The sequence below is a fragment of the Gymnodraco acuticeps genome, unplaced genomic scaffold, assembly GCF_902827175.1.
Source record: "Gymnodraco acuticeps unplaced genomic scaffold, fGymAcu1.1, whole genome shotgun sequence".
Taxonomy (NCBI): Eukaryota; Metazoa; Chordata; class Actinopteri; order Perciformes; family Bathydraconidae; genus Gymnodraco; species Gymnodraco acuticeps.
In genome coordinates this window covers 64,155-90,000 of record NW_022991632.1, presented here as the reverse complement: position 1 = coordinate 90,000, position 25,846 = coordinate 64,155, and the positions used below count along the sequence as shown (strand labels likewise).

The window sequence follows — 25,846 nt, the reverse complement described above, 5'->3', positions numbered from 1 at the left end:
GAATGATGTCATTCACTTTGTGTATTACTTATCTGTATAGAAGATTTCAGAGAACATAGACGTTATGGTAATTAATCATAACGAAGAAAATACAAGTTGTTCTTGATTCATACAAGTTGCAAAGCCGAGCAATGTCAAGCGTTAAACCATTGCAATCTGATTGATGAGCTTTTGAAATCTGCTTATCAAAACACCCGCATTTAGCTTCATCTCCATCACTCTTTATCAGTGAAAGGTGCATACCTTTAACCATTGCATTAAGACCAACATTTCTTTCAAATCAAGTAACCACAACACAATCAGACACAGTATGACTCATAAGGAGGAGTCGGCAATATTTAACGTATGATTGACCAAGAAGCAACTCCTATTTAAAGTAAAATGCACAATATCAGGTGATAAAATGTTTTTTTTTTAAAAGTTTTGAAGATTGGCAGCTCTTACGAGGCCAGCTTGTTAACTGGAGAATGTACATTTCAGGTTTGTAGCATCGTAAAAAGCGAATCTAGTTTGAGAGCCAACATTTAGTTATCTACTTCATAGAACATTTTGTTATAAGTTGTATTCAGACTGAGCAATATAATGGACTAAGACTTCAACACAGACTTAGACTTAGCAGCTGGACTGGATTTGCATCGATACATAGCCTATCTCGAAACAGTACACTTGCTTTAAGAGCAACACAGAGTAGCCTACGTCTAGTACGTGCACCTGCATTATTTAAAAAAAATCAAAGGCTAAACGTTTCCACCAATAGGCTCGTTCGACTATTCAAAATATGTATATATATTTTACCACAGCCAGAACTCGAGTCATTAACATACATTTTCACGTCCTTTCTTTGAGTTTTGTCTTACCTGTGCGAACTTCCGTTGAGTCACTCTTTCTGTGAAACCTTGAGACACCTGACACTAGCTGCTGCCTCTGCGTCACCGCCCGGTGTGGGACAGGCAGAGGTGGAGAGACCAGAAAGGTGTCATGGGAGTGGAAGAGATGGGTCATGTGACTTTATGCACCAATGAGCTGAGGTGTTGCATTACCCCTACCTGGTACATGTCTGTGTGAGCCAGTGCGTGGGTGCGCCCATCACCAACCCACCCACACCCACCCAAATTCCTGTGAAGACCAAGCAATACTTATTCATTTTTCAAGGGAAATTAAAGCACGGGGAATTAAGAGAGATAAAGAAAGCAGAAACAACTCAGATCTCTTGGACAGAACAGCATCTGATTCTCCAGAGACTGATGTAGACTAGGTCACAGTTTGGTTGAACACTGCTCTTATAAAAGTGATTTGGTTAAATGAAATAGTTTACAATATTACTAAAATGACTATACTAAACATAAGAATAGTCATAATAAACTTTATTTATAACATAATTCACTTTACAAGATGCTCCAAAGACTTACAACAAATATGAGAATAAATAAATTAGTATACATAAAAAAGAGCCCTGATTCAGATATGTTCATGCTCCTAGACCAGAGGTGCCCAGTACGTCTGGGGCAATGCTGGTAGATCGCGAGTCATTCATAAAAAAAAATCCAGTTCCGTTAAAATAGACAAAACAGGTTTTGATCCCTCCTCCCTTGGCCTCCCTGCCACTTAATTCAGGAGTTTACTTGATTGACAGAAAAAGCGACCTATCGCTTTCCAGTCTGTTAACCCAGAATGCAAAGCGATACAAAATCAGTCAAGTGCCGGGAAAACTCAAATTAAGTTAAAGAGACAAGAGACAAACAACAAAATGAGTGCAGGACCGAGCAAGAAGCTAAAGACAAACCACTTCCACCCCGAATGGGAGGAAGAATATTTGTTTGTGATGTCACATTCAAAGGTTATTTGCCTTATTTGTAAAGCAAGCGTCGCTCTGCCAAAGAAAGGTAACGTGGAGAGGCATTATCGGAGTGTTCACAAGGCATATGACAGCGACTTCCCTCCGAGTAGCGAGTTGAGAAAGGTCATGTATTATTGCTACACAAATATTATCTCGCAGTCTTAGTGTCGCCAACTCGTTTCTAACATGCAAAAAGACAAACAAATGCGTCTATGGTCGGTGTATTTTCGACCTTTCCAATCCAGACGAGATCTCTCTCCCCCGTCTGTGCGCGAGGGGGCGGGGCAGTTTACACACACGCGGCTGCTCCATGCAGCAACACACGGAGGAGATGGCGGAGAGAAGCGCTCCAAGGTGTGGTTAAATGTTACCCGTCTTGAAGTGGACAATGCTCCTTGCCAAGAGAGTTCAGCATGTGAGGGCGGTAACACGAGCAATTTATCTAAACATTTAGCAAAAGTGCTCCACATCCAGACGGAGGAATGCACCGGGTTCGACTGTCTTTCTAGCAGCCCTGTAGCTCCATCCACGAGTAACGTTTCCACGTCAGGTGTTATGTATGCTAGCAGCAACACACGCAGTTAACTCCATTATACAAACATGGGTTAATGATTAGAGGAAACTGAGTTACTCTTTATTTTGTTAAAGTTTCAGCTATTCTGTTTACAGTTCTGTCATCACATTATTTAATAGGATTTGTTAAAACATTGTTGTTTCTTTTGATGTGAAATATTATTTATTTTATTTAAATAAAAAGCAATGTTAATTTTGTAAACAATTTGTTAATTTAATAATATATGTATTTTTGAATCAAGTATTAATCTTTATTGTCTTCATTGTTAGTTTCCACATGCCTAAAACAACCTCAAGCTAAATCTAAAAGTTGATGGCTAAATAAGAGGGTTTGAGAAATTGTGCAAGGCATACAGTAATAGTCTGAATAGTCGATTAGTCGTTTCATTAATCGATAATCAAATTAGTCGTTTGTTGCAGCCCTATTATCCCATGTATAAATAAAACGTGTTATTCAGCAACCCTTGACATTTGGGATTTTATTTTTGGTTGGTAGACCTCGGTGAGCTGGGAATTTCAAAAGTAGCTCACCAGCCCAAAAAGTGTGGGCACCCCTGTCCTAAGGCAATCGTGTTAATGAACGGACAAGTATAAACAACTTAAAAAAGGCAACTTTTTAGCTATCTTTGTGGGATCTAAAGGTTGACGATGTGGAGAGTGCATTGGATGTTTGCATTCCATTTGCCTTCTAAATAAGTCAAGTCAGGTAGTGTAGTGCAAAAGGAAATCATGGCACTCATTTGAGGAATTTACATGAGCTCAAGAAGATTTGCCATCCTTTCTTGGACCACGACAGTAGGCTATGTTTGATCCAACCTTCATGTTGAGCTCCACTACACGTCTGTAAAGTGTTGTGTCTACATTGCATGGTTGTGACAAAATATATCCCCAGACAGAAATATAAAGATCTGACAAAGTACTCAAAACCATTTTATGGTGTCTAGTACATGTATGCAATGATGACACACAGACTCAAAAGCTAAAGAGAATACCAGAGTATCTGCTGCAAATATACACTAAAGTAGTAATTGAGTAAGTTTATGTTACTCAGATCCATAAATAAATAAATATTTATATTTAATGTTATAGATTTAGAAAATGTCCAAGTCCAATAATGGAAAAACAAACATTTAAAGCTACTCCTATGCTATTAACCCGTTGCATGAGAACCAATTTAGAAAGAAAGTGTTTTTATTTTCAGATTGACATGTAAACTCAACTATTAAACCCATAAAAAAGCAAACAGCAAAGTTTAGTCTATAAACTCACCAATATAAATCAACACTGCCACCATTGAGGATGACGTGACGCTTGTTAAACGGCAGTTTGGAGGGAGCTAAATTGGCCTTTAATATTGAAAGATTCAGCTTTAATAATAAAAATGATTTTAGCCTGATGCACACTTTAGACAACGGGATGAAAGGGGGAAGCGGATTGAGCCACTAAAACTGACATAATATAATTATCAAATATAATCCCCTGTTTTCTTGAATTTGAGTGCCCACTCCTTCTTTTTCATCTTTTCAGTCGTCGTCTTCTGCTACAGTCTGAGACAAGCCGTTCTCAACACCACAACCAATGAAGGCGTAACATCTTCACAAAAATAATGGATTAAAAAACTGATTCTCTTCGCATTTTCTGCCATCGCTCTGTGTTCAGTGGGAGCTGGAAGACGAAGATGCCCCGTTTCTGTTCGCTTGAGGATCTGCTGTGTGGGGGAGAGGGGAACATCCTGTGGCGTTTCCTGTGTTTGTAAACTAGACGGTCGTGAAAACGTCGGGCGAGTGAAGCTGAAAGGTAGATACAAATCTCTTCATCATCTTCGATGGTTACATTTTAACCGTGCATTCCATGGTGTGCAATTTTATTTGCACGCAGTCATGCTTGGAGATGGCCGCAATGGGATTTACTTTATATTAGAGCGTCAATGTTGGCCATTGCTCGCTCGCTAACAAACGCTAGCTTAATCATCGGGAGGGGGAGGCACTAGCAACGACGGCCATCACGAATGTCTTTATCGCTCAATCTTGTCTTCACCAGTTGAGCTTGTTTCTTAAAGTATCTTTAATGAAACGATGCATCAGTTAAGTCTGCAAAATAGATACTCCCTTGAAGCTACCGTGTAAAACAAATGAGCAGTTGGGCTAATAAATGTTCGGTTTCTAACATTTCAGTGGGCGAGAGCGCCAGCGAGCAGCTAGCTCCTGGCTAGCCGATGTTAGCCAGCTTGTTCAACATCAGCAAAACTAACGTTAGGTTTGGCTGGTAATGCGAAGGCCAGCTCACCCAGTGTTGATGAATGACATGTACATTTTAAAACCAACATTGTTATGATTATGACATTTCTTCCGCTTGCAACTAACTACACAGCAGCCAAAACAATAAAACTGTACGACGTGGCTAAGATGTATTTTAATTTGGGGTAGCCACTGTTAGCTCTACGCTAGCTGTCTATTTTCCTCGCAGCGTTAGCTAGCTAACCAACGCTAATGGCGAAAGCACTGGGTCTTCAAAGTATATAGCCTATCTGCCTTTTTTTTTTTAGCAATATGATAGCACACACATTAACGTGTTGCCACAGTTGAAACGAACCTTGAAAAGTCATAACAAGATACAGCCATGTTTCTGTTGGTGAATTAATGGCCTCCTCTTAACATATAACGATAATTGTTAAAGCCCCATGGCAAAATATACGTCTTAATGTACTAGATTAGCAAAGGTGCAGAGCGATTGCATTATTTACTTGCATTCATAAATAACGTTATATTTACTGCATTTGTTAAATGTTAGCTTTTGCACTCCCTTTTCACTATAAATGTAGAATTGCAACCAGTCTTTTTTCTTGGTTTTTGTCTCGGCTTATTCTTTCAGAAACGTTCCCATTAAGCTAAACTGTATTAGGAAAGTCGTGCTTATAAAGGTGTATTGTACGGGATAAAATATGTACTCTTTTTTTTTTAGGAATGAGGACAATTATTTAACTCTTATCTACATTATAGCTGGAATATGCTTTACGCTTTAAAAGCTGTGTTTTAATTTTTAGGATTTCACCTAAATGTAATCTAGATAGATAAATAACCCAAATAATAAACTCAAAGTCAAATCAACAGAAACCAATTGAGACCTTTGATTCACATACATTGTTATATTGGGAAAGGGTGCTAATGAACCCTCTTTTCCACCCCAACATGTTGAAACATTTTAATGTGAGTCTTCAACCATTGAAGGTTTTGGGTTTATTGACACTAGTCAGTTTTAAACATCTCCAGGTTTTACAGTATAACATTGTTTTGTGTTTTTGTTAAATGTGAATGTTCTGTATTAATGTAATGTGTTTTTATAATTTGGATGTGCTTTAGAATTATTCTCCTCTAAATTCTTCCCTTATCTTAACATTTCTGTACAGCCCCCTCCTGACTTCACGTTTGAATTTGTTTTTCCTTCATATGAATGTACTTTTTATACTACTTAATTAATACATAGAACCTCCATCTATGCTCTGTGGTATTAAGTTAGCTGCAATGCAAACTACAGATCTGTATCAGTGGTAGCCATTTAACTAACTGGATAAAAAAAACAATTAAATTGTTGTATTATTGTTTGGGTAGTGTACCACAAATAACACATTTGCAGCTACAACCAGTAAACTCTGTTTATGGTAAGCTTTTTTAATGGCAAGTGCACTGACTAAGTTCTATGAACAAAAGCTAAGCAAAAGGTGCTTACATAGTTGTTTGTATGAATACAACACATCTATGTGTGTCTACATTTGATGGTGTTTGAATGTGGTTAGGGCAATTGACCATTCTAATTGGAGTTAATGGAATCTGTAAACGGTTAAGACAGCCAGTGATGCTGTTGTCATGTAATGCTTGTCTGTTTCATCCGCATCCTCCTCTTCCTCAGTTTTAATGCTAGATGAGTGAGGTGGGTGTGGCTTCCCACCAGCCCGACCATCCTGACTGACGGATCTCTGGATGACCTTGTCCCCACCCCTGTCCCTGCGCTCACATACACCACAGAAATGTCACATCTGCCCAGCAGCTCAGTCCGCGACCATATGAAATGGGTTTGTTTTGAGAACACCAAAGTGATTACAAATACCTTTCCTTGCCATCATGTCACTCAGGATGTTTTCGTTGATGACTAGCTTGGCAAATGCCATTGCAATATTATCTTAGATACAGAAGCTTTTGTTTTTCAGACTAGCTTTTAAAAGTGTGACTTGGTTTGTAAACTTTTCCATAATTTTCTCCGCAGGCGGGGCTGCTTGGCTGCGAGGCCGTCCTCTCCAGCATGGCCCTGATGCAGGCCAGCTCCATGGCTGCTCCGCCCAAAAAAATGATGGCTCCACTCGGCCACGGACTCCCGCAGAGAGAGGCACCTGACCGTGCTCCGCAGAGCCATATGATCCTCCCCTCTGGAATGAGCTGTCCTCCCCTGGTTAGGACCAACTTCGGAAATGTAGAGTGGAAATTAGGCTGTCAAATGCCATGCTTTTAATATTGTGAAAAATGTAGATTTGTAGCCTTTCGTGAAATTGAGATTTTGTGTGTGGGAGGAGTTTCTCTCTGAATGCATTCTTGATGAGTTGCTCAACTCTACTAGGTAGTGTTCTTACCTAAACATTGGATTATGAGTGTATGTCATAGCCTTTTTTTTAAGGATACAAATCCAAATTTATATAATCACCTTCAGGTAAAGCATTAGATATATTTTCTGTCATTTACAAAACCCACACTATTAAACAAAAAAAACTAATAATTGAGATTCACATGCATCACTTAATTTAAGTCATGTTAAAAAAATCAGGAAATAATTGATCTTTTCTGGCTCTGTAGCTCATCCGGAAGGAAGGTGAATTCCAAGCTCCCCGCCTGCTGGATGAGAAGGAGATGAGGGCCAACGAGGACATGCAGCAGAAAAAAAAGAACAGGAAATCAGTTACGCCCTGCAAAGTGAGAGAACAAGAAGGAATGGGAGGGAAGGTTAGTGGCTGTGGTGGCTAAATAGGGAAGGGTCTCTGCAGTGCACTTTTTTATTTTTCCTCATTTCATAAAATGCGCAAGTTAGCAGCTTGCACACGTTTTTGGATAAGCATTTAACTTCATTCCAAGTAGCGCCTAGCTTGGAGCTTTCATGTGTGCAAATGTTGTTTGTGTGGGGGTGGGGGTGGGGGGAGGAGTTCAGGGAAGATGTTGAGGGGGTGGAGGATCTCTAGAGAGGAAAGAGGGGGAGGGGAGCAGAGTGAAGCGGAGCACAATAACTGCGGTTGTGTGCATAACAGGGGGAGCAGTAACATGAGGGCATTAGGCCATTGGAAGGGATTGTGGGGTATTTGTTGATTACAATGTTAAATACATGTAAATAAAAAACATTAGTGCATATCAAAGATAAATGGGCTTTTAGCATAGTATCTACATGAAAAATGACACTCTTCAAACAGTTCTAGAAATAAGTACTGACCAGCTGTGGGTGGGAATGTTTGATAAATTGTACCATTTTCTGTTTGTGATGAAATGCACAGTATCTGCTTGTGTTTTTAATTCAGTATGAAACTGCTGTTTGACATAAATGTTAAACAATCATCCTTACTGTCCTCATTAGGGCACAGGTGGAGATGAGAATGGTCCAGCGTCCAAAGTGCAGAAAAACTTTATTTGTGATCACTGTTACGGAGCATTTAGGAGTGGATACCACCTGAAGAGACATATCCTCATTCATACAGGTATGGGTCATGCTGGGAACAAGTCTAGTTTACAGTTAAGCCAAAACTGCTTTTTAATGCCTGACTACATTAATCATTTGTTGAAAGAGGCCCTGAAAGTTTGAATTGGAATGAAGAGTGTGCAGCTACTGTAAGGTTTTGCAATGGCCTGCTTAAAAAAAACCTTGTTTGGTAAAAGCTTTTGCCTCACAGCTAATTGGTGGTATCTGTGGGGACTTTGACTAAAACTGGTGCTCTTCGGTTTAGGGGAGAAGCCGTATGCTTGTGCCGTTTGTGACATGAGGTTTATTCAGCGTTACCACCTGGAGAGACACAGCCTCATTCACACGGGTATGCGTCCTTTAACCGTACCCATATTACATTTATCTGACTACATCTGTAGTCTGTCACTTGAATCAATGGACAGATGCTCAGGGTAATTTTGTCTGTGGACAGTAATTTCCAACAAAGCCATCTCCCAAAATCTGTTCACCCCAAAATATAAAGCACAGTATTTGTCATATATATATATATATTGGTCCCCCAACACCAGGAAAAAATGATAGGAGGCTATGATATATAGTGAGGTCCAATAGTCCCGAGTCCACTATTAAAAATAGTTGTTTTAAATCTATGAAACATACATATAAAAAGTCTCTTTTTGAAAGGTCCATTATTTCATTTGACTGGAATCAGTTGTAGAAATGTTTGCGATATTTGAGAATATCATGTTATTGCAACTTTGGAAGATTACTGAGATGTTTGAGGCACATTCCTACTTTCCCCCAGAATGCTCCTTGGGGTTGAGCGTTATTGGCCTTGTGAGAGAAATTAGCCTCTCTTATCACCATCAAAAACTCTTATTGCAAATTCAAACGTTAATCTGCCAGTATAACAATGGTTGTTCCTGTTTCAACCGCGATACTTTGACTTTGTTTGGCTTTGATTGTGCTGTTTAATTGTTATGAAAATGCTGTTAGGTCCTGAAGAAATGTCCACTTAATATACTGCTCTTCACATGCTGAGATCTTTATAAAGAGTGACTCCACCCAGGCTATAAGCCACCTAGCTGTTGCTGTTCGACCATTTGAAAAGCACTTCCGTCAAAGCATACTCTTAAAGTCCGTCATGTCTTTGTTTGAATAATTCAACTTTATAGAATCTTTTCAGCGGGCAGTCTCTTTCAGTTAGGGAAGATTGGTGCTGTGATCTTTTTTCTACTCCAAAGAACCACTTTGAAAACAAAACAACTTTGAAAGATTGTTAACAGACAAGCGGATAGTATTTTACAGTCGAAACTCGAGGTTAGCAGCAGCCACACATCGACATTCATTATGTCAACATATGGAATTCTTTAACCACCACAATAACTTTTGACTGTAATAATTGTCATGTCGTAAAGAAAAACATTGTTTCAACAAGACTTTTTGATAGTGGACTTGAAAGTGGACTCAAACTTGTGGACCTCAGTGTATGTGTGTGAACGCCTCAAAGCCCAGGCTTCATAAAACATGCATTATTTATTTATGTTTTATTTATTTTTTCAATGTTACTGTGTCAGTTAAAATAGCTGCATGGACATCAAAGGACTATGTTCTTAATCATTTATACAAGATAAACATTGAGGAGTTATTTAACTTAAGTTAAAAAAACGTTTGCATCGTACCTATTTTGCGTTGCAGCCTTTCACACAAAATTCTTTGTTTTCCATTGTTTAAGAGGTATGCACTCTGGGTAAGTCACCTTCCAACTTAATTGTTTGTCAAGTCAATAACTACTGCCCCAGTAATCACTAAATTAAATGTCCCAATATTGACCAAATATACCCTCAGCTATCATGCTTAATGTAAACATATGAACATACAGTGTGTATATTTATGATTTCATCCCAATATCCCAGTAGATTATTTAAGCAGTTGCTCTTTTTGGCAGCATTGCATCTGTTCCTTCTGTTAACCACATAATACATTTTGTCATTTTGTTTTCCACATTTTTACAAATTTGATTCACTGAATAGCTAATATTTGTATGCTCTGTGTGTGTGTAGGGGTGAAGCCGTACGCTTGTTCCATGTGTGACATGAGGTTTTTCCAGCGTTACCACCTGGAGAGACACAGACTCACTCATACGGGTATGCGTCCTTTTACCGTACCCAGTTCAAGTTAAGACACTTTTTTCAATCGGCTTAAACACAAACAACAGTCTAAACAACAATACAATGACACAAACAGTGTCGAAGCAAATGTGAAGACACAAAACAACCCTTTGGAGTTTATCCAACAGTCGTGTAGTATCATAAAAACATTATTCATTACCCCCTATTAAAGGGTTCTAACTATAGGACGATTCAAATATCAAAGTATTCTGAAAGGAGAAAACTTTAGTCTTGTTTGATTGGGTGGACACATTTTAGGAACATCGTTTCAGTTTAAAACAGCAACAGTTGAATTACTACAGGGTTGAACCACCTGACACAGAACTGCTTGTTAATGTAAGCAAACACCTACCATGATCTGAAAGGGCTCCCCTGGACACCTCAAAGTGTATTCTCCCTAATGTACCATTGCTGCCCAAGAATATTTACAAAATAACATATTATTTTTGTTCATGCTCTGAGATTACCAGTGCTTTATCGTTCTAGAAGAGCTGAACCCATAAAGTAATCTATCATGGTGTACATACGTTCTAATGATAACTTTGTATAGTCATGTTTGAACTGAGATACAGTATATGCCATATATATCTGTCACGGATGTATCCATCATGGTTAGGACATGGTCAAAGCCACAGTATAAGAGGGGGTTTGATAGGTCACAACGTATTAAGGACAGAGATGTAATATCTGCAGACAAACATTTGACAGGAGGCCTTCTCACTCAAGTGTTTAAACAAATCTGGTTGTTGGCTTTTCTAGAAATAAAAAATGTGATTGTTTCAAGTTCTTACAACAGTAACAGCTGATTCCCTTTGGCCATGGTATATTATGGGAATAGTCCTTTGATGTCCACTCCTATTTTACAAGCAGATAAATGGCTGCACAACTCATGTGTCTTCGCTGCTGTTGTCTTGATCTCTTAATTGTTTTATTGTATAGTTGCGTATACAGATGCTTCTGCCGTTCATTTATGCCGGAGATCAGATTGGAAGCTTTTGAAAGTTGAGGCAGATCATCAGCAAACACTGTCATTTCAACATAAAAGAAATTAACGTGCACTATATAGGCGCTTAACCAATTTCAAGTTGCAACACACATGCTCACCACAATTCTATAAGACTTTGTCGCCACCTTTAAAAGTGAACGGTGAAGTGTGCTGACATTTCTGCTTCAGCTGGCCAGTGTGATCCCTGTCTTAGATGTTTCTTTGCTGTATGTCTTGTTGACCTTGCTTGGCTTGCTTTTATTCTACGATGTTATCCAGGTAAATAAAAAATGCTCCCCCATAACAGAAGAAACGTTTAAATTAGAAAGTAAAACCCCTTCGCATGAAGCTTGATGGAATGTGTAATGTCTGCAGGGTCCTGGTGATTTCATGTCTGTCAATGATGCTTCCCTTTGATGCTTAAGGAGCGCCCTAGCTAATCTGTTGATACTTTGTGTATGTAGGGGTGAAGCCGTACGCTTGCTCCATGTGTGACATGAGGTTCTTCCAACGTTACCATCTGGCAAGACACAGCCTCACTCATACTGGTATGCGTCCGCTCACCATAGCTCATAAAGTAGCATTGTTTTAAGTCACTTTTCCAATCACAGCAGTGTAAACAGAGATTTAAAGTGCCTAGAATGACTACCAGCTTAAACTATTGATATATTCAGAAACATGAAGTTGTATCCAGACATGTATTAGTCATATAAAACCCACCACTTTTAGCTCTGATGTAAATACATGCACATATAGTTGGGCACCTGAATGTACACAACATAATGTTTTCCCTTCTAAATGTTCTGCGCCATTAGATATTTTGTTGACTGAAACTACCCACTCGTGGTCCCAATACACATAGGGTGATGGAATAATGTGTAGCTGCATTCGAAGAGTCATTGAAAGGAAAGAGTTGATGGTTGTGTGTTTTAATATTTTGTCTGTTTCTAGTATATACTTACATACTTTTCATGTGTGTAGGGGTGAAGCCATACGCTTGCTCCATGTGTGACATGAGGTTTTTCCAACGCTACCACTTGGCAAGACACAGCCTCACTCACACGGGTATGGGTCGCCCTTTCTTGCTACATTAGAGCCCAATTACCCAGTTTATTGAAGTGTATCTGTCCTTTGTTTATGTAGGTTCAAACAAAACGTTTTTAGCCTCAATCTCTTTCAACTGGGCATGCTTGAGGAGTGCATTTTACTTTTTGTCTAACCCCTTTAGTGCTACATTGTAGGCGGCATTTCCCAAGTTAACTCCATTAGTACTCAACTGCAGTGCCTTCAAATGACACCTTGACTTGTCTAGTCTAAATTGCAATGCATGTTGAACATCTGCACTGAGTTAAGCAACACAAAAAAGAAGTGAATCCAGGTCCCTTATCACGCACGTTAACAGATTAGGAAATGTTAGCCGAATGATTTACTGTTGCGTCATGCTGGGCCGTTGGGCATGTCTGGATACATGGTAGAAGTGAGTGTGTCCTGTTCAGTTGATTGTGATTACCAAATATTTTTGCTCTGTGTGTGCAGGGGTGAAGCCATATGCTTGCTCCATGTGTGACATGAGATTTTTCCAGAGATACCACCTGGCAAGACACACTCTCACCCATACGGGTATACATTTTATTTATCCCTCTCACTTAACATTATTATGGGGTGTATTTCCCTTGTGTATACATCACCACCCTGTTAAAATGTTTAACTATGAAAGGTTAAAGTTTAAGCACTTGTAGATATTCTATTTCCTTTTAGGTGTACTCATTTTACTTAGCCAACTGCTTTAAGGGTCGACAGGTCACATTTCATGTCTTATATGTACACAGTTTAGTTTACCAAGAAAATAATAGAGACTTTTTAATGACTTAACCATGACTAGTGTATATAAGATGACATATTGTGTTTACATGGTTCAAGAGAACACTTTTCTAAAGTTTGGTACTGTATGCGTTTAGGGGTGAAGCCGTACGCTTGCTCCATGTGTGACATGAGGTTCTTCCAGCGTTACCATTTGGCAAGACACAGCCTCACTCATACTGGTATGCTTGAATTATTTGTTCAATTATTATTTGTCCCCTTTCAGTATGAAACATTTTTATATAAAAACCTACACATTATTCTAAAAAATGGACAACCCCTTTATATACAGTAGCATCATTTCTCCATGTTCATAAATTAATTTCCCCGTCCAAAAAATGTTTAATAGAATTTTTAGGCTTTGTTGGAAAACTGTCCATGGAAAAAGTGACTCTGTCAGTTACCTTCTTTTGTGATAAAAAGCTGTTCTGTTGCATGTGTACTGTTGAGTACTTTGTTATAACTCCAACGCAAGGCACATTACACTAAAAAACGTTTTGAATGCAGACATCAATAATATTAATTGTCAGGTATGTGAGTTTTGTTTCTCATGTCTTGCTTGACTTGAGATGATGCATGTTTAACAATTGGGGTTTGAAGTTGAAATGCTATTCCTACCACCATCCAGTTTGTAGGATGACTGAATATTGCTCAAGCTGGTCTAAACTCCAATGTGTACACCCAGTTGTTTTTGTATTATTGATGAGGCACCTTAACTTTTGATGTCTGCAGGTTCTAAACATGTTTTCCGTGTAATGTCTCTTGACAGAATTGATCTGAAATAAAGCATGTGATAGGACAAGTCAAGCATTTCATGTGTTTTTAGATCTTGGTGTTGATGACCTTCACTGCCTTGAAATGCATCTAACCTTCTTGTGCTTTGTTTAGGGGTGAAGCCGTATGCTTGCACCATGTGTGACATGCGGTTTATACAACGTTACCAACTGGAGCGGCACAGTCTTACTCATACAGGTATGTCCTAATTTCTTGACCTTTGACCCTGTTTTCCCCTGACTTTGGTCATGCATGCGCCCCACCTCAGTGTTTACATGGCCGCTTCAAACTGGAGTTTGTATTGCTTTCTGTCACGCTGTTGATACGTGCTAATGTTTCACGCAGCATCTACAAAGAGCTTCATAAGTAGCTGCATAAAGATATCTCTTTGCATTCGTTGTTTATGAAATGACATGATGGCCATGAAGGAAAACTACAACACTGTTTGGTTTTTAGTATTTTCAGCCCTTTTACCCCAAACTGTTTACTGTTTCTTTTAGTTGCAAGCCAAAAATAGTTTCCATCACGGAAGGTTTATTCTTTCAGCCTTAAAGAAACCTCTTGTCTCTTTTTTAAGATATCGAAAACTATTTTTGTGATTTAGAGTCCATCCAAAGTTTTAACGTTCCCATTCCCTGGTTTCATATTTATGATATTAATAAACGTAAAACCTACGTGAGGAAAGTTCAAAATGTGTCCAAAAACATTCACATCTTGAATTTTAAAATGAAACATAAGAGTTTCATTTGCATCACCTGCAGAGGATTGAAGACAACCTGGAACCAGACTAGCTGTCGCTCCATTAGAAACGATTCAAGGATTTCTGGAGTCTTGTTCATTTTGAAACCGTAATGAAAGACTTATCTAATTCTTATTTAAAGAGTGGCCTGTTGGGCGATGGGGAAATTGTGTGGGGGTGACTTATTTTTCAATTTGGCCGAGTGCACAGTGATTTCTTTTTTTCCTATAAAAAATCCAAAAAGTGCAGCTTTTTCATTATGTCATTTCACATTCAAAGTAATGATGAAGAAATAACATCTCTCTGTTTTGATCAGTTTAGTTTAATTGTTCGTTATATTTTAGAACAAGTTTGATTCAAGGATATTACAGGCATTACAGTTTTAAATGCTAACGTAAAACTGAATAGATTTTTTTCTTTCTTAGCTTTGTATGTTGGTTTCAGAGCAGTTTTGGTCACTGTAAAGATTTGCAACAGTTGACCGATCTAAATGTATTATGCATAGTTGTTTGCCAACTGCCTAAAATTGTCTAACCCCTGCGATCAGCGTTACTAAAATTCAAGTAAACACTATCCGGCAGTATGTATGCATTATGATTTAAATTCTGACTTAAACCTTTTGGCATCGTCTGAAAAGCCTGCTATCGTGTCAGGTATCGTTTGAATCTGCCCAGAAGGGACTCTGGTTTTGCATCAGTTATTAACTAACCCTCCCGTGGGTTTTTTTAAGTTTAAAAGTTAATTCAGCATTCAACACAGAAAATGTAAATTTCCCCCATTGTTTCCCATTTAAATTCTGGCCTTACCTCTTGAGCAGTTACACCCAAACTTAAACAAAATGTCATTTCTAATTGGAGACGTTTTGGAGCACGCTGGACTTTCCAGTGTAAAAAGGGCGCTGATAAGTGCAGCCAAACTTTACTAAGCAATTAGTAAAGTTTCACGTGGATTATTTTTGGCAGTTGAGTGTTTGATGCTAAAGTTGGTACTTTGTGTGTGTAGGGGTGAAGCCGTACGCTTGCACCATGTGTGACAAGAGGTTTTTTCAGCGCTACCACCTGGCGAGACACAGCCTCACTCACATGGGTATGCGTCAACCAATCTTAACCAAGTCAAAAGATTAGGATGCTGCAACACCTGTATGCTTCATCTAGTGTGTCTGTATGTTAGGGACTTCTGTCATTGAAAACAAGAATCATATTGTACCTTTTTTTTGTAAGTAACTTAGGGATTGACATTGGTTATTAACCACAAATATCAATTGTTTCCAGATTGTTACTCACTTAAATGATACAATGGGATAGTTCACAATAATACAGATCCTTTTGTTCTCCTGCTGGCAGACACAAAAATAATGATTTTGATGCTCTGCGTTTAGGTGTGAAACCTTATGCGTGCACCATGTGTGACATGAAGTTTTTTCAGCGTTACCACCTGGCGAGACACAGCCTCACTCATACGGGTATGGGTCCGTGCACCGCGCCCATGACACTCACTGTTAGAAATCAGCCGGGACATTTTTGATTCCCCTAGCTCACTTCAGACGTACTCCTGCACCATTGAAGGGATATGAAGTTAGAACAAGGTCTGTTGTTGTTAGGCATTATTAGTTAAGCTGGAAAACCATACATCAAATGCTCTTCTGTGTAGTACAACACTACCAGATGGATACAAGCATTTTAAGGAATTATTTATTTGAGGTGTTTGTCTTTTGCATGAATTGGCAACTATGTGGTTAATAACCAATAGTGTATATATGAACTCCTGAAATAAGAACTGGAAAGTGAGGCAAAGTAATATAATACTGCTACTTTGCATTTAGGTGTGAAACCTTATGCTTGCACCATGTGCGACAAGAGGTTTTTTCAGCGCTACCACCTGGCGAGACACAGCCTCACTCATTTGGGTATGCGCCCGCACACCTTACCCATATCACTGAGATCAGACTGTCATGACTTGATGTTATATAGAGGGTCAGCCATCTAACCTAGCAATCACTACTCTACAACTATGTTCTGCCTGCCCTACATTATGTGTGTGTACAAAGTGAATGTGTAAATGACATGCAACATCATCAGCTCATGTGATGTGTTAAGTTGTGGATTTGAGAATTGGTTCACACATAGTGAAAAAACATCAATGAATTAAAAAAAAAACGTTTTCAATAAGTGGTTAACAACCCATCAATTTTGAATAGATAATCAAAGTATGTTGCCTGATGGATGGATTGTGAACACAAAGAGATGCAAAGTCTGAAAATAATACCATGATGCTCTGCGTTTAGGTGTGAAACCTTTTGCTTGTACCATGTGTGACATGAGGTTTGTTCAGCGTTACCACCTGGCGAGACACAGCCTCACTCATACGGGTATGCGTCAGTGCACCTGCCCGACTCACATTTCTAGGCAATTATTAAATCATCTTTATTGTTTACAGAAAGGTTTCAATACAGATGTCTTATTGAGGTAGCTAAAGTTGTTGTGTAAAACTTTCAAGCAAATTATTTGTGATAAATATCCCTAATCTTTACTCTCAGTAGATTTTGATATTTTACTTTTTTTTTACCTTCTAGAATATGTACTGCCTTTTTATTTAAAATGAACCAAAAAGGCTGAAAAAACAACAGTAATGATACATTTGGATCCATCCTCTGCTTTTAAAACTCTACTGCATGTGTGGTCACAATAGTTCTCAGAGAATAATATCAGCTTCAATACACATGATCACTAGTGTCAACAGGATCAATTGCTTTACATTGTTTTCACAGAAATGTGCTTTATAAGACGATGGTAAAGCAAACATACTCAGTTAATTATTAGCATGATTTCAATTATACCTTAGTCAATCACAACTAACATTTGATACACAAAGATAAAGGCACTGATTGCAATACAGTTGAAAGAATAAAACAAACTGTGTTGGTGATTTAGCTCCATTGGTCACTTCAGCTGTCCTTGTGTGAACTATGAGTACTACATGAAGAACACTTTAGACTTATCTCTTTGTTTTTGCATGCATATGGTAATGTGTTGTTGAACTCCAATAGCTTAGGTATGTCATCTAAGGAATGGAATTGGAGATAAAGTAAAATAATACTGCTACTTTGCATTTAGGTGTGAAACCTTATGCTTGCACCATGTGCGACAAGAGGTTTTTTCAGCGCTACCACCTGGCGAGACACAGCCTCACTCATTTGGGTATGCGCCCGCACACCTTACCCATATCACTGAGATTAGATGTAAACACATGTTTTATCTGTCAGCTAGTTAGTGCTATTCTGTAAAGGTAACTAGTTGTGCATTTTCTCTCACCAAGGATTTCCTGAATGATGTTTGTAAATGCAACATGAAATCAAATCCCTACATGTACCTAAAGACAGGACTGTGACATCATCAGCTCATGAGATGTGTTTTAGTTGTGGATTTAAAATTCAATCAACAGTTCGATGTTTTTGATTTGGCTCGGAGAAAACAAATGAAATTCAACATCCATTGTTTTTAGGAACGTTTCCCATAGCAAGTGAAAAGTGGTTAACAACCCATCAATTGTAATTATATGTCTACATTTCAACACTGATTGATTGGATTGTAAAACAAATTCAAAGTCCTGAAAATAACGTATTGATGCTCTGCATTTAGGTGTGAAACCTTTTGCTTGCACCATGTGTGACATGAGGTTTGTTCAGCGGTACCACCTGGCGAGACACAGCCTCACTCATACGGGTATGGGTCCGTGCACCTGCCCGACTCACATTGTGTTGCCACAGTTTGCTACTCAGTGCTAATATGAGGGATCATTACTGTGCGGTTATTATAGCAGTCAGAACGTGTTTTTTACGTAGGTGTTTGAGTTGTTTCTGTTAATCGGACGTTAAAATGTCTAGTATCTACTCTTTTCTACTTAATGCTATGTTGTATAGCAACAAGCTCATGTTCCTAAAGAATCCTCGGCCAATAGTGTTAATGCGATCGGGATACAATATTTGAGATTTTCTTTTTAGATACAGTTCATTGTAGAGAAAACCTGCTGGCCTGTATTTGTTAGCTAGCCATTTAATTGAGTTGTTACTCTGTATACCAGAAATACTGTAGAGGAACTCAGGGACTTTAAAGTGGATGCAAAAGATTAAATATATTGCCTTTCAGCAAGAATTCAAAGTTACAGATTCTGACTCGTGAATTCCGAGTCCTATTAAGTCATGGTTTCAATTATTGGCGTAATTCTTCATTAATAATTAATTAAAGAATAACACAAATGTGTTTTAGAGAAACAAATCTCCAGCACATTTGTGCTTATATTGTAATTTCTCAAACCTTTTTGTAGCCAAAAGCCCGCTCTCTGTACTCAACAAGCATACATCTAAACAAATGCTTATGATGGGTTCTTGGAACCTAAACTTATGTTAATTCTGCCTTGGTGTATTTATGATGGTCGTGATACAAGTCTTCCATTAGATTCATCTTTATACAGCATTTTGCGGGGATAAAGTTTAGACTTGAATGTAGAGGATGGCTTTAGGAAACTTAACATCCAGTAATAAGAGGTTCAAACTCAAAATAGGTGGTAATGATGTAACCATGTTTTTGCTGTTAAGTTGTAGGCATTATAGATTCTAGGTGAGAGAAGATAAAATAGTAATTGTTGCGATGGCAAGTGAAACATATGTTTATTAAGACAAGCAAACTGTGATTACATTTTATGATTCATACTCATTTCAGATCTTTGTTCTTTTCTATAACACCTACATTATGTTAAAAACTGACTTGACTCTATTCACAAATCAGCTTATAGTTGCATGTCTGAACATTTCATTAAACTTAAGAGGAAATGCACATTACCTTAATAAATGGTGAGGTATAATCTGTCAGTGTTTTAGTCCTCGTGCTAGCTTCAGCTTGAAAGTTGTATTTGTTGCACTTGTGGGTGGTAGGGCTAATATATTGCTCTGTGTGTGTAGGGGTGAAGCCGTATGCTTGTTCCATGTGTGACATGAGGTTTATTCAGCGTAACCACCTGGAGAGACACTGCCTCACTCATACGGGTATGCGCTCCTCCCCGTTCCCTCCCTACTGAGCGAGGCTCTGCTGCCTCCAACACAACGGGTCACAACAAACTCGAGTTTGGATTGTCAAGTCATTTGATGGGATGTTGAACCAGCCTCAAAATACTTGCCCCAGCTTTTGGGCCACTATGTTACGTAGATCTAGACCATGAAAACAACAAAATTCCACTTTGATCTACACATAATGAGTTGATGACGAGGCCTTTTTAAAATATACATTTTCAGATGCTGAAACTACACTGTTGAAATGTACCATTAGGGCATTTTGCCCCAACTTTTTTACGAGTGTTGGAAATATAGTTTGCAATTAAAGTTTAGTAAGTGAAAAATGCAGCCAGTTTGTCGCTACTAGACGCTAAAATAGATTAATTGACTGTGTATTTGTGTGCAATTTCAGGAGAGAAGCCATTTGCTTGTGACATGTGTGATATGAGATTTATCCAGCGCTACCACCTTGAGAGACACAAGCGTGTCCATAGTGGGGAGAAGCCTTACCAGTGTGAGCGGTGCCAGCAGGTATGCTCAAGATGTCACCTTAAATGAGTTCATTGGGTCAAATCTTGGATGTATAAAATATAAAGATTTCTTGATGTTTACAAAATGCAGTCATGTTGTTTTCTCTTGGTCTCTATACCTATTGAAACAGATTTACCACACACATTTACTTTAATAATAACTACTAACTAGTATAATAACTATGTCCATGATGTCTGTTTTGAAGAACTTTTCACGGACAGACAGGCTGTTGCGGCACCGGCGGTTGTGCCAGGGTCGCGGCGTAGCCAAAGTGGAGAACCAGCCGTGCTGCGAACCGCGCCCGTACGGCCAGGAGCCCCCCCCTGCCCCTCAGACCTGGAGCCCCCTGCACCCCCCTCCAGGCCGACTGGCAGTCTGACATTCCACCCTCCCCACATCCACAACCACGCCAGAGAGCGGAGGAGCCACAGGGTTTCTTCTTCTGCGCTGAGTGACGCCACACTCCAGCGCCGACCCTTCTGCAGCTCCAGTCTTGGGATTACTGATGATCGAGGGACATTTGTGTCTTTGTTTTGTTGACTTTTTACTGTGTTTCCTTTCCTCCCCCCGTTTTTTTAAAGACGAGACTTTTCTGTGATGAACAGTGGTCCTGTTTTGTACTTAATCTATTTGATTTTTGCAAAAAAAAAAGAAGTTTTTATCGTTGTTCAAATATATCTGCATTTGGTGGTACTCGGGAAGGGCTGTAGGTATTGTTTATCCAGACGTGTTGGCAACAACAAAATGGGATGACGTGGTGCTGAGGAAAAGTATTTGAGCTTCTTTCTGATTTTTCATGTGGCCCATTTTGTAAAACACAAGAATCGTCACTTTGGTCGTTTAAATATTAAGACTGAACTTTCCTTCCAGGTAAAGCAAGGAGAGCGCTATGTTTGCACTATGTAGCAAACAGAGTGCTAAGCATCGGTCTGAATGTGATCTGAACAATAGGATTTTCCTGACTTTATCAACATGGGAGGTACAGTTTTAATAATGTAATAATGGTTTAATTTGAGACTAAATTAGGGATGTTTGTGTGTGCACGAAATGGGCCAAAAAACCAGCTGATCATAAGAAATGAGGTCAAACACTCCTCTGCCTCTGTTTCTGAGATACCCTAAGGAAACCTGAGTAACTAAGTGTTTTTTAAAACAAAAGTAATATCAAACCATGGCTTCCAGGAAGTGGTGAAGAGGTGCAGGTCTGGGTCCCAGGATTATCACCTGTGTGTCTCATGTTCTGTGTCATGTGTGACGTGCTGAGGACTCGGGGAAAGGGCCCATGATGGCCCCCGTATATATTTTCAGCTGTATATATATATATATATATATATATACACAGTATATAAGCAGAGATCCCCAGTACGTACAGGAAGGCCTCTGCTCGATCTGTCTATAGATTCTGGTTCTGAATAGCACAGGTTGGCCACTTGAAGTCCCATTATGTCGTCTGTACAGATACTCATGTGAGATCAGCGAGGGTATACACAATCTTGTGGCCTTAGTGTGTTTTGTTTCTTTTGCCTTGTTTCTCAGCTGTTTATTATTGTGGATCAGATGTATTAACTAAGAAGAGACAGCCAGTCTTCATCATGGTATGTTTTTGTTTTTTTAATCCTAAAGCCGCCATGGTTACAGAATGTTGACGGCTCGAGTGGCGCTAAAACAAACTAATGTGTTCTCCCGTCGACCTAGGTTGTCTTTTGATGAGGATTAATATTTTGGGTCATTGTTACTGATGCACACAGTATGGCAGGAGCCCCCGAGTGTTTGACAGTCCTTGTGAGAAGTCGGTAGAGCTGACCCACTGCAGCGCTCTGGCAGAATCAGCACGTGCTCGACTCTGCTACACACTAACGATTGCCTTTTTTTATCCAAATGTGATGTGGTTGGTGTGTAATAATGGATGTCTGTCATGTCATTGGGTTTAGCCTTAAGTAAGTGCGGATACACAAAGTAATCATCGTAGTGCTAAATGATATTGTAACAAACAATTTATTTTCACCTATCATGACCTTTGATCGTACTGTGTAAAAGTCTTTGGCGGTCAGACAGCAGAGAGCAGTTAAACGGAGTGGGGGGGCACTTTGCCGCCTATTGAAGAAGTTTCTCAAACTTGATCCTTTCTGTGACTGATGGGCTAACGTTAGCGTCGTCCTAACTGTTCTGTTTAAGCCAGTAATGTCAGTGTGTGTGTGGGAGACGGACATGTTAAGTCTTCACAACTGCCAGAGCGACGTCTCAGAGCCCAGCTACCTTCAGGGGACAGGATTTCTTTGTCGTTTTTATTTCAAGGTCCAGATAAACTTCGGTGGAGATGGAATCCCAGAGTGCATTATCTGGTCTCTGGAGGAACAGATGTTTGTTACAATAAGACGAAGATCACTGAGTGAAGTGGTATTTTACAACAAGTATTATCGGGAACGTTTCTTTCAAGTGGTCAATGATATCAAGGAAAAGTTGTGTGACGGTATAAGTGTGTACAGAGATGGGATTTCACATGTTTTGATAAGTGAAGGGGCCAAGTTTGAGAAATGCATTCATTTGCTCTGGAAACACTATTCCAAATCAGTGGAGGAGATGCAGCTGGTGCCAGCACATACTCACATGGCTAAAGGACAGAACAGTACATAGTTGACATCACTTGTTAATATCTTTATGTCTTTTATTGTTTTTAGTCTCAATCTCATTGTTAAATCGCAATAGAATCCTTGAGTCTCAGATCATTTGTTTATAAGATTGAGGTTTAATTTTTCAGACGGATCCGAGGATTTATTTCTCTGAGATGTTCTCATCACATTTTGATGATTGTTTCAAGGACCTTTTTTTATTCTGATGAAATTGTAAACACTGGAGTGAAAAGGAAAAAAAAGACAAAAAAGAAAGATGGTTATTTTTTTCTTCAGACTGTACTAGATTGTAGGTTTTAGACAAAGCCTATTTCTCCTCAACTTGACACAGAAGGTGGACAGAACATTTTGGATCAGTACAGTTGGGAGCCCAGTATGTTTGATAATTTTGACATAGGCAGTAGTACCACAAGATGTTTTCTTTCTCATATTGAAGTCCCTGGTATTTGTAGTAAATTATATTGATAATGGTATTAGATGAACAACAGCATAACAGTAGCTATCACAGATTAGTTGTTTTCTTTATTAGTCTTGCATGCAGAGTTATGGTCCTCAGTTAAGACAGGATCTTGATATTGATTATTTTGTGTAGGAAAATGAGTGCATAAGAATAACTTCCTAAAAAGATGTTACAATGATTATTGTAAAATGGGCTAACTAATATGTACCCTTGTGATCCAATTAGTTTCAACTATATGAAAATCAGAGGAGAGGCTTCTTACTATTATGCTGAAATAAAATAATTTGTAAAGGACCTTTTGTATGCTTACTGGCTTTGTTGACTTCATTTTGATGTTTTTAGTTTCTCAAAGTTAAAAGTGGAGACAATAAATGTTGCATCTTATTTAGACCATCAGGCCAAACAGCACAAGTGTTTTCCAGGGCCTCAACAGGTCGAGGGTTAGATGTTAGACATATACAACTCTATATGGAAAATAATGTATCCCATGACAGTAATGCAGTGGTTCTCAAACCAGTTTTTCCGTCAGGGCCCGACTTTTTTTTTGGGTTTGGAGAAGAAAAAAAGTCGGGCCCCCCTAACACAAATAGTCACGTAATGGGCCAAGTTAACATAACATGTCCCATGACATGGCCATTTCTACTGATCATAATTCCATTGTTGAATAGATTTATATTGTGCAATTTTCCAAACTCACATTGGCTATGTGTATTCACTCTGTCCTAAACAGCTTGTTGGAGCTCCTGCCCCCCACCCCCACATCAGTGATTATGTGTTACAATGGCGTTAGCAACCAGAAAATGACACCAGTAATGACAAACCGATGAGATGCTGCGTGGGGTCTGGGTGCCGTGTTGGCGGGACGTTGCGCGGCTCGCTGCTGCGAGGAGCGGACAGTGTGTTGGGTTCATTTCCTGCTTGATGCGTGGGATCTGCGAGACAGCGAGACATCGCAAATGGACGCGGGAAGCTGCAGCACCCCCATCTGCGAGGCTCCACTAGCAACCCCCCCCCCCCCAAGCGTGTCACAGTTTTGCCGTGTGTGTGTGTGTGTGTGTGTGTGTTGTGTGTGTGTGTGTGTGTGTGTGTGTGTGTGTGTGTGTGTGTGTGTGTGTGTGTGTGTGTGTGTGTGTGTGTGTGTGTGTGTGTGTGTGTGTGTGTGTGTGTGTGTGTGTGTGTGTGTGTGTGTGTGTGTTGTGTGTGTGTGTGTGTGTGTGTGTGTGTGTGTGTGTGTGTGTGTGTGTGTGTGTGTGTGTGTGTGTGTGTGTGTGTGTGTGTGTGTATATATATATATATATAGCTCCCCGGATTGGTCCATTTGGGTATGGGCACGTCACTGCAGGAAGAAAATAATGGAAAAAGAGACAGCAGGCGAAACAGCTTTTAAAATGCGTGTTTTCTGAATGGAGATCGGCTAAGCTAACGCAGTAAAATGCTCCGACCGTCCACACTCACAACAACGGCCTATACAGACCTAAATAAACCAGTGACTGTATTCGCCATGACACAGACACTCTGTGGTTTGTACTTGTTTAACTTTTGTCTAGTTTGTGAACAGATATGAGGAGCTGTGAGCTCTGAGTGCTAAGAGCTAACGGCTGATTTGTGTTTCGCATTGAAGATGACCTCACGGCTCCGCCTACACTGCGTTACTATAGTTAGGCCTACTACCCCAGTTCCTAATCTGTAATGGAAACGCAGCATAAAGTGAGACTGGCCTACCAAGGCCTAACTACACCGTAGGCTACTAAGCTGTGCGAGGCCCTGCAGTGGAAATGCACCATTAGTGGCTGCAATGAGCCTGTTTTGCACAGCACACTTCTTCAAACCGGGGTTGCAGGCTCAGTGGCAGCGCCAGAGATTTATTTTGGGGGTGCTGTGGGGCAGTGGCGAGCCGTGACTTTTATACCTAGGCCCTCTGACCCCCCTTCCCTCGAAAAAAAAGAAGAGATATTACGTCACAGCGTATACTTCAGCAGAATATCAAAACAGCGGCCCAGGGTGCAAAACGCATCAATGACAGCGACCCTCTAGAGCAGTGGTTCCCAAACTTTTTGTGCCCAAGGCACACCAAAGGACAAGTAAAAATCTCAAGGCACACCTATTGTGCAAAATAGCCCTTATAACACGTGTTATCACTCATATCATGTAAAATATCTGTAAATGTGCATAATTATTTACTAATGCCAAATAAAATGTGACCAAGACAACTATATTACTCATGAAATATTTATTAACGAATTATTTCAGAAATTAATTTGAAACTTTATCAAATTAGGCTTCATCAAAGCAGCAACACACTCATTTAAACCAGACAGGTCACAACATAAAAAACGAGGCAAAGGAAACTCAGCAGAAATTCAGCACAGAGAACTGTCAATGCAAGGAAGCTGCATTGTCCATGGTCCTGAACTACACATTATAAATGTAACATTTCAGCAATCAGCATTGAAACATGTGCTATTGTAAATATTTTGCCGACTTACGAATTAGTGAGATACATGTGCCTGTCGGGGCGCGCAGAATTTTTTTATCCTTGGTGGCACTGA

General features: G+C 39.4%; 2 protein-coding genes across 48 annotated transcripts in view; one reads left to right on the top strand and one right to left on the bottom strand.

Annotated features, from left to right (window-relative positions):
* LOC117534232 (LIM domain and actin-binding protein 1-like) overlaps window positions 1–1,060 on the bottom strand; it is a 15,267-nt gene extending 14,207 nt beyond the window's left edge. Inside the window, 1 exon segment of the mRNA XM_034198409.1 lies at window positions 858–1,060. The gene's annotated coding sequence lies outside the window, so the exon portion shown is untranslated.
* A 2,870-nt stretch (window positions 1,061–3,930) lies between these two features.
* On the top strand, window positions 3,931–23,592 carry znf740a (zinc finger protein 740a). Of its 47 annotated transcripts, none has more exons than XM_034198197.1 (21): window positions 3,931–4,207; window positions 6,317–6,500; window positions 6,671–6,874; window positions 7,252–7,368; window positions 8,018–8,138; window positions 8,385–8,468; window positions 10,165–10,248; window positions 11,722–11,805; window positions 12,239–12,322; window positions 12,794–12,877; window positions 13,216–13,299; window positions 14,006–14,089; window positions 15,633–15,716; window positions 16,009–16,092; window positions 16,453–16,536; window positions 16,915–16,998; window positions 17,744–17,827; window positions 18,269–18,352; window positions 19,588–19,671; window positions 20,090–20,208; window positions 20,414–23,592. In XM_034198197.1, exons 2-21 carry the CDS (start codon window positions 6,435–6,437, stop codon window positions 20,585–20,587), a joined length of 1,977 nt encoding a protein of 658 aa, XP_034054088.1. In that variant the 5' UTR covers window positions 3,931–4,207; window positions 6,317–6,434; the 3' UTR covers window positions 20,588–23,592. The 47 variants fall into 47 exon arrangements, with proteins under 47 accessions (XP_034054088.1, XP_034054091.1, XP_034054089.1 ...); XM_034198200.1 differs by having other exon boundaries at window positions 6,317–6,479; window positions 6,671–6,853; window positions 20,414–20,706; XM_034198198.1 differs by having other exon boundaries at window positions 6,317–6,479; window positions 20,414–20,706.
* Window positions 23,593–25,846: the final 2,254 nt, after the last annotated feature.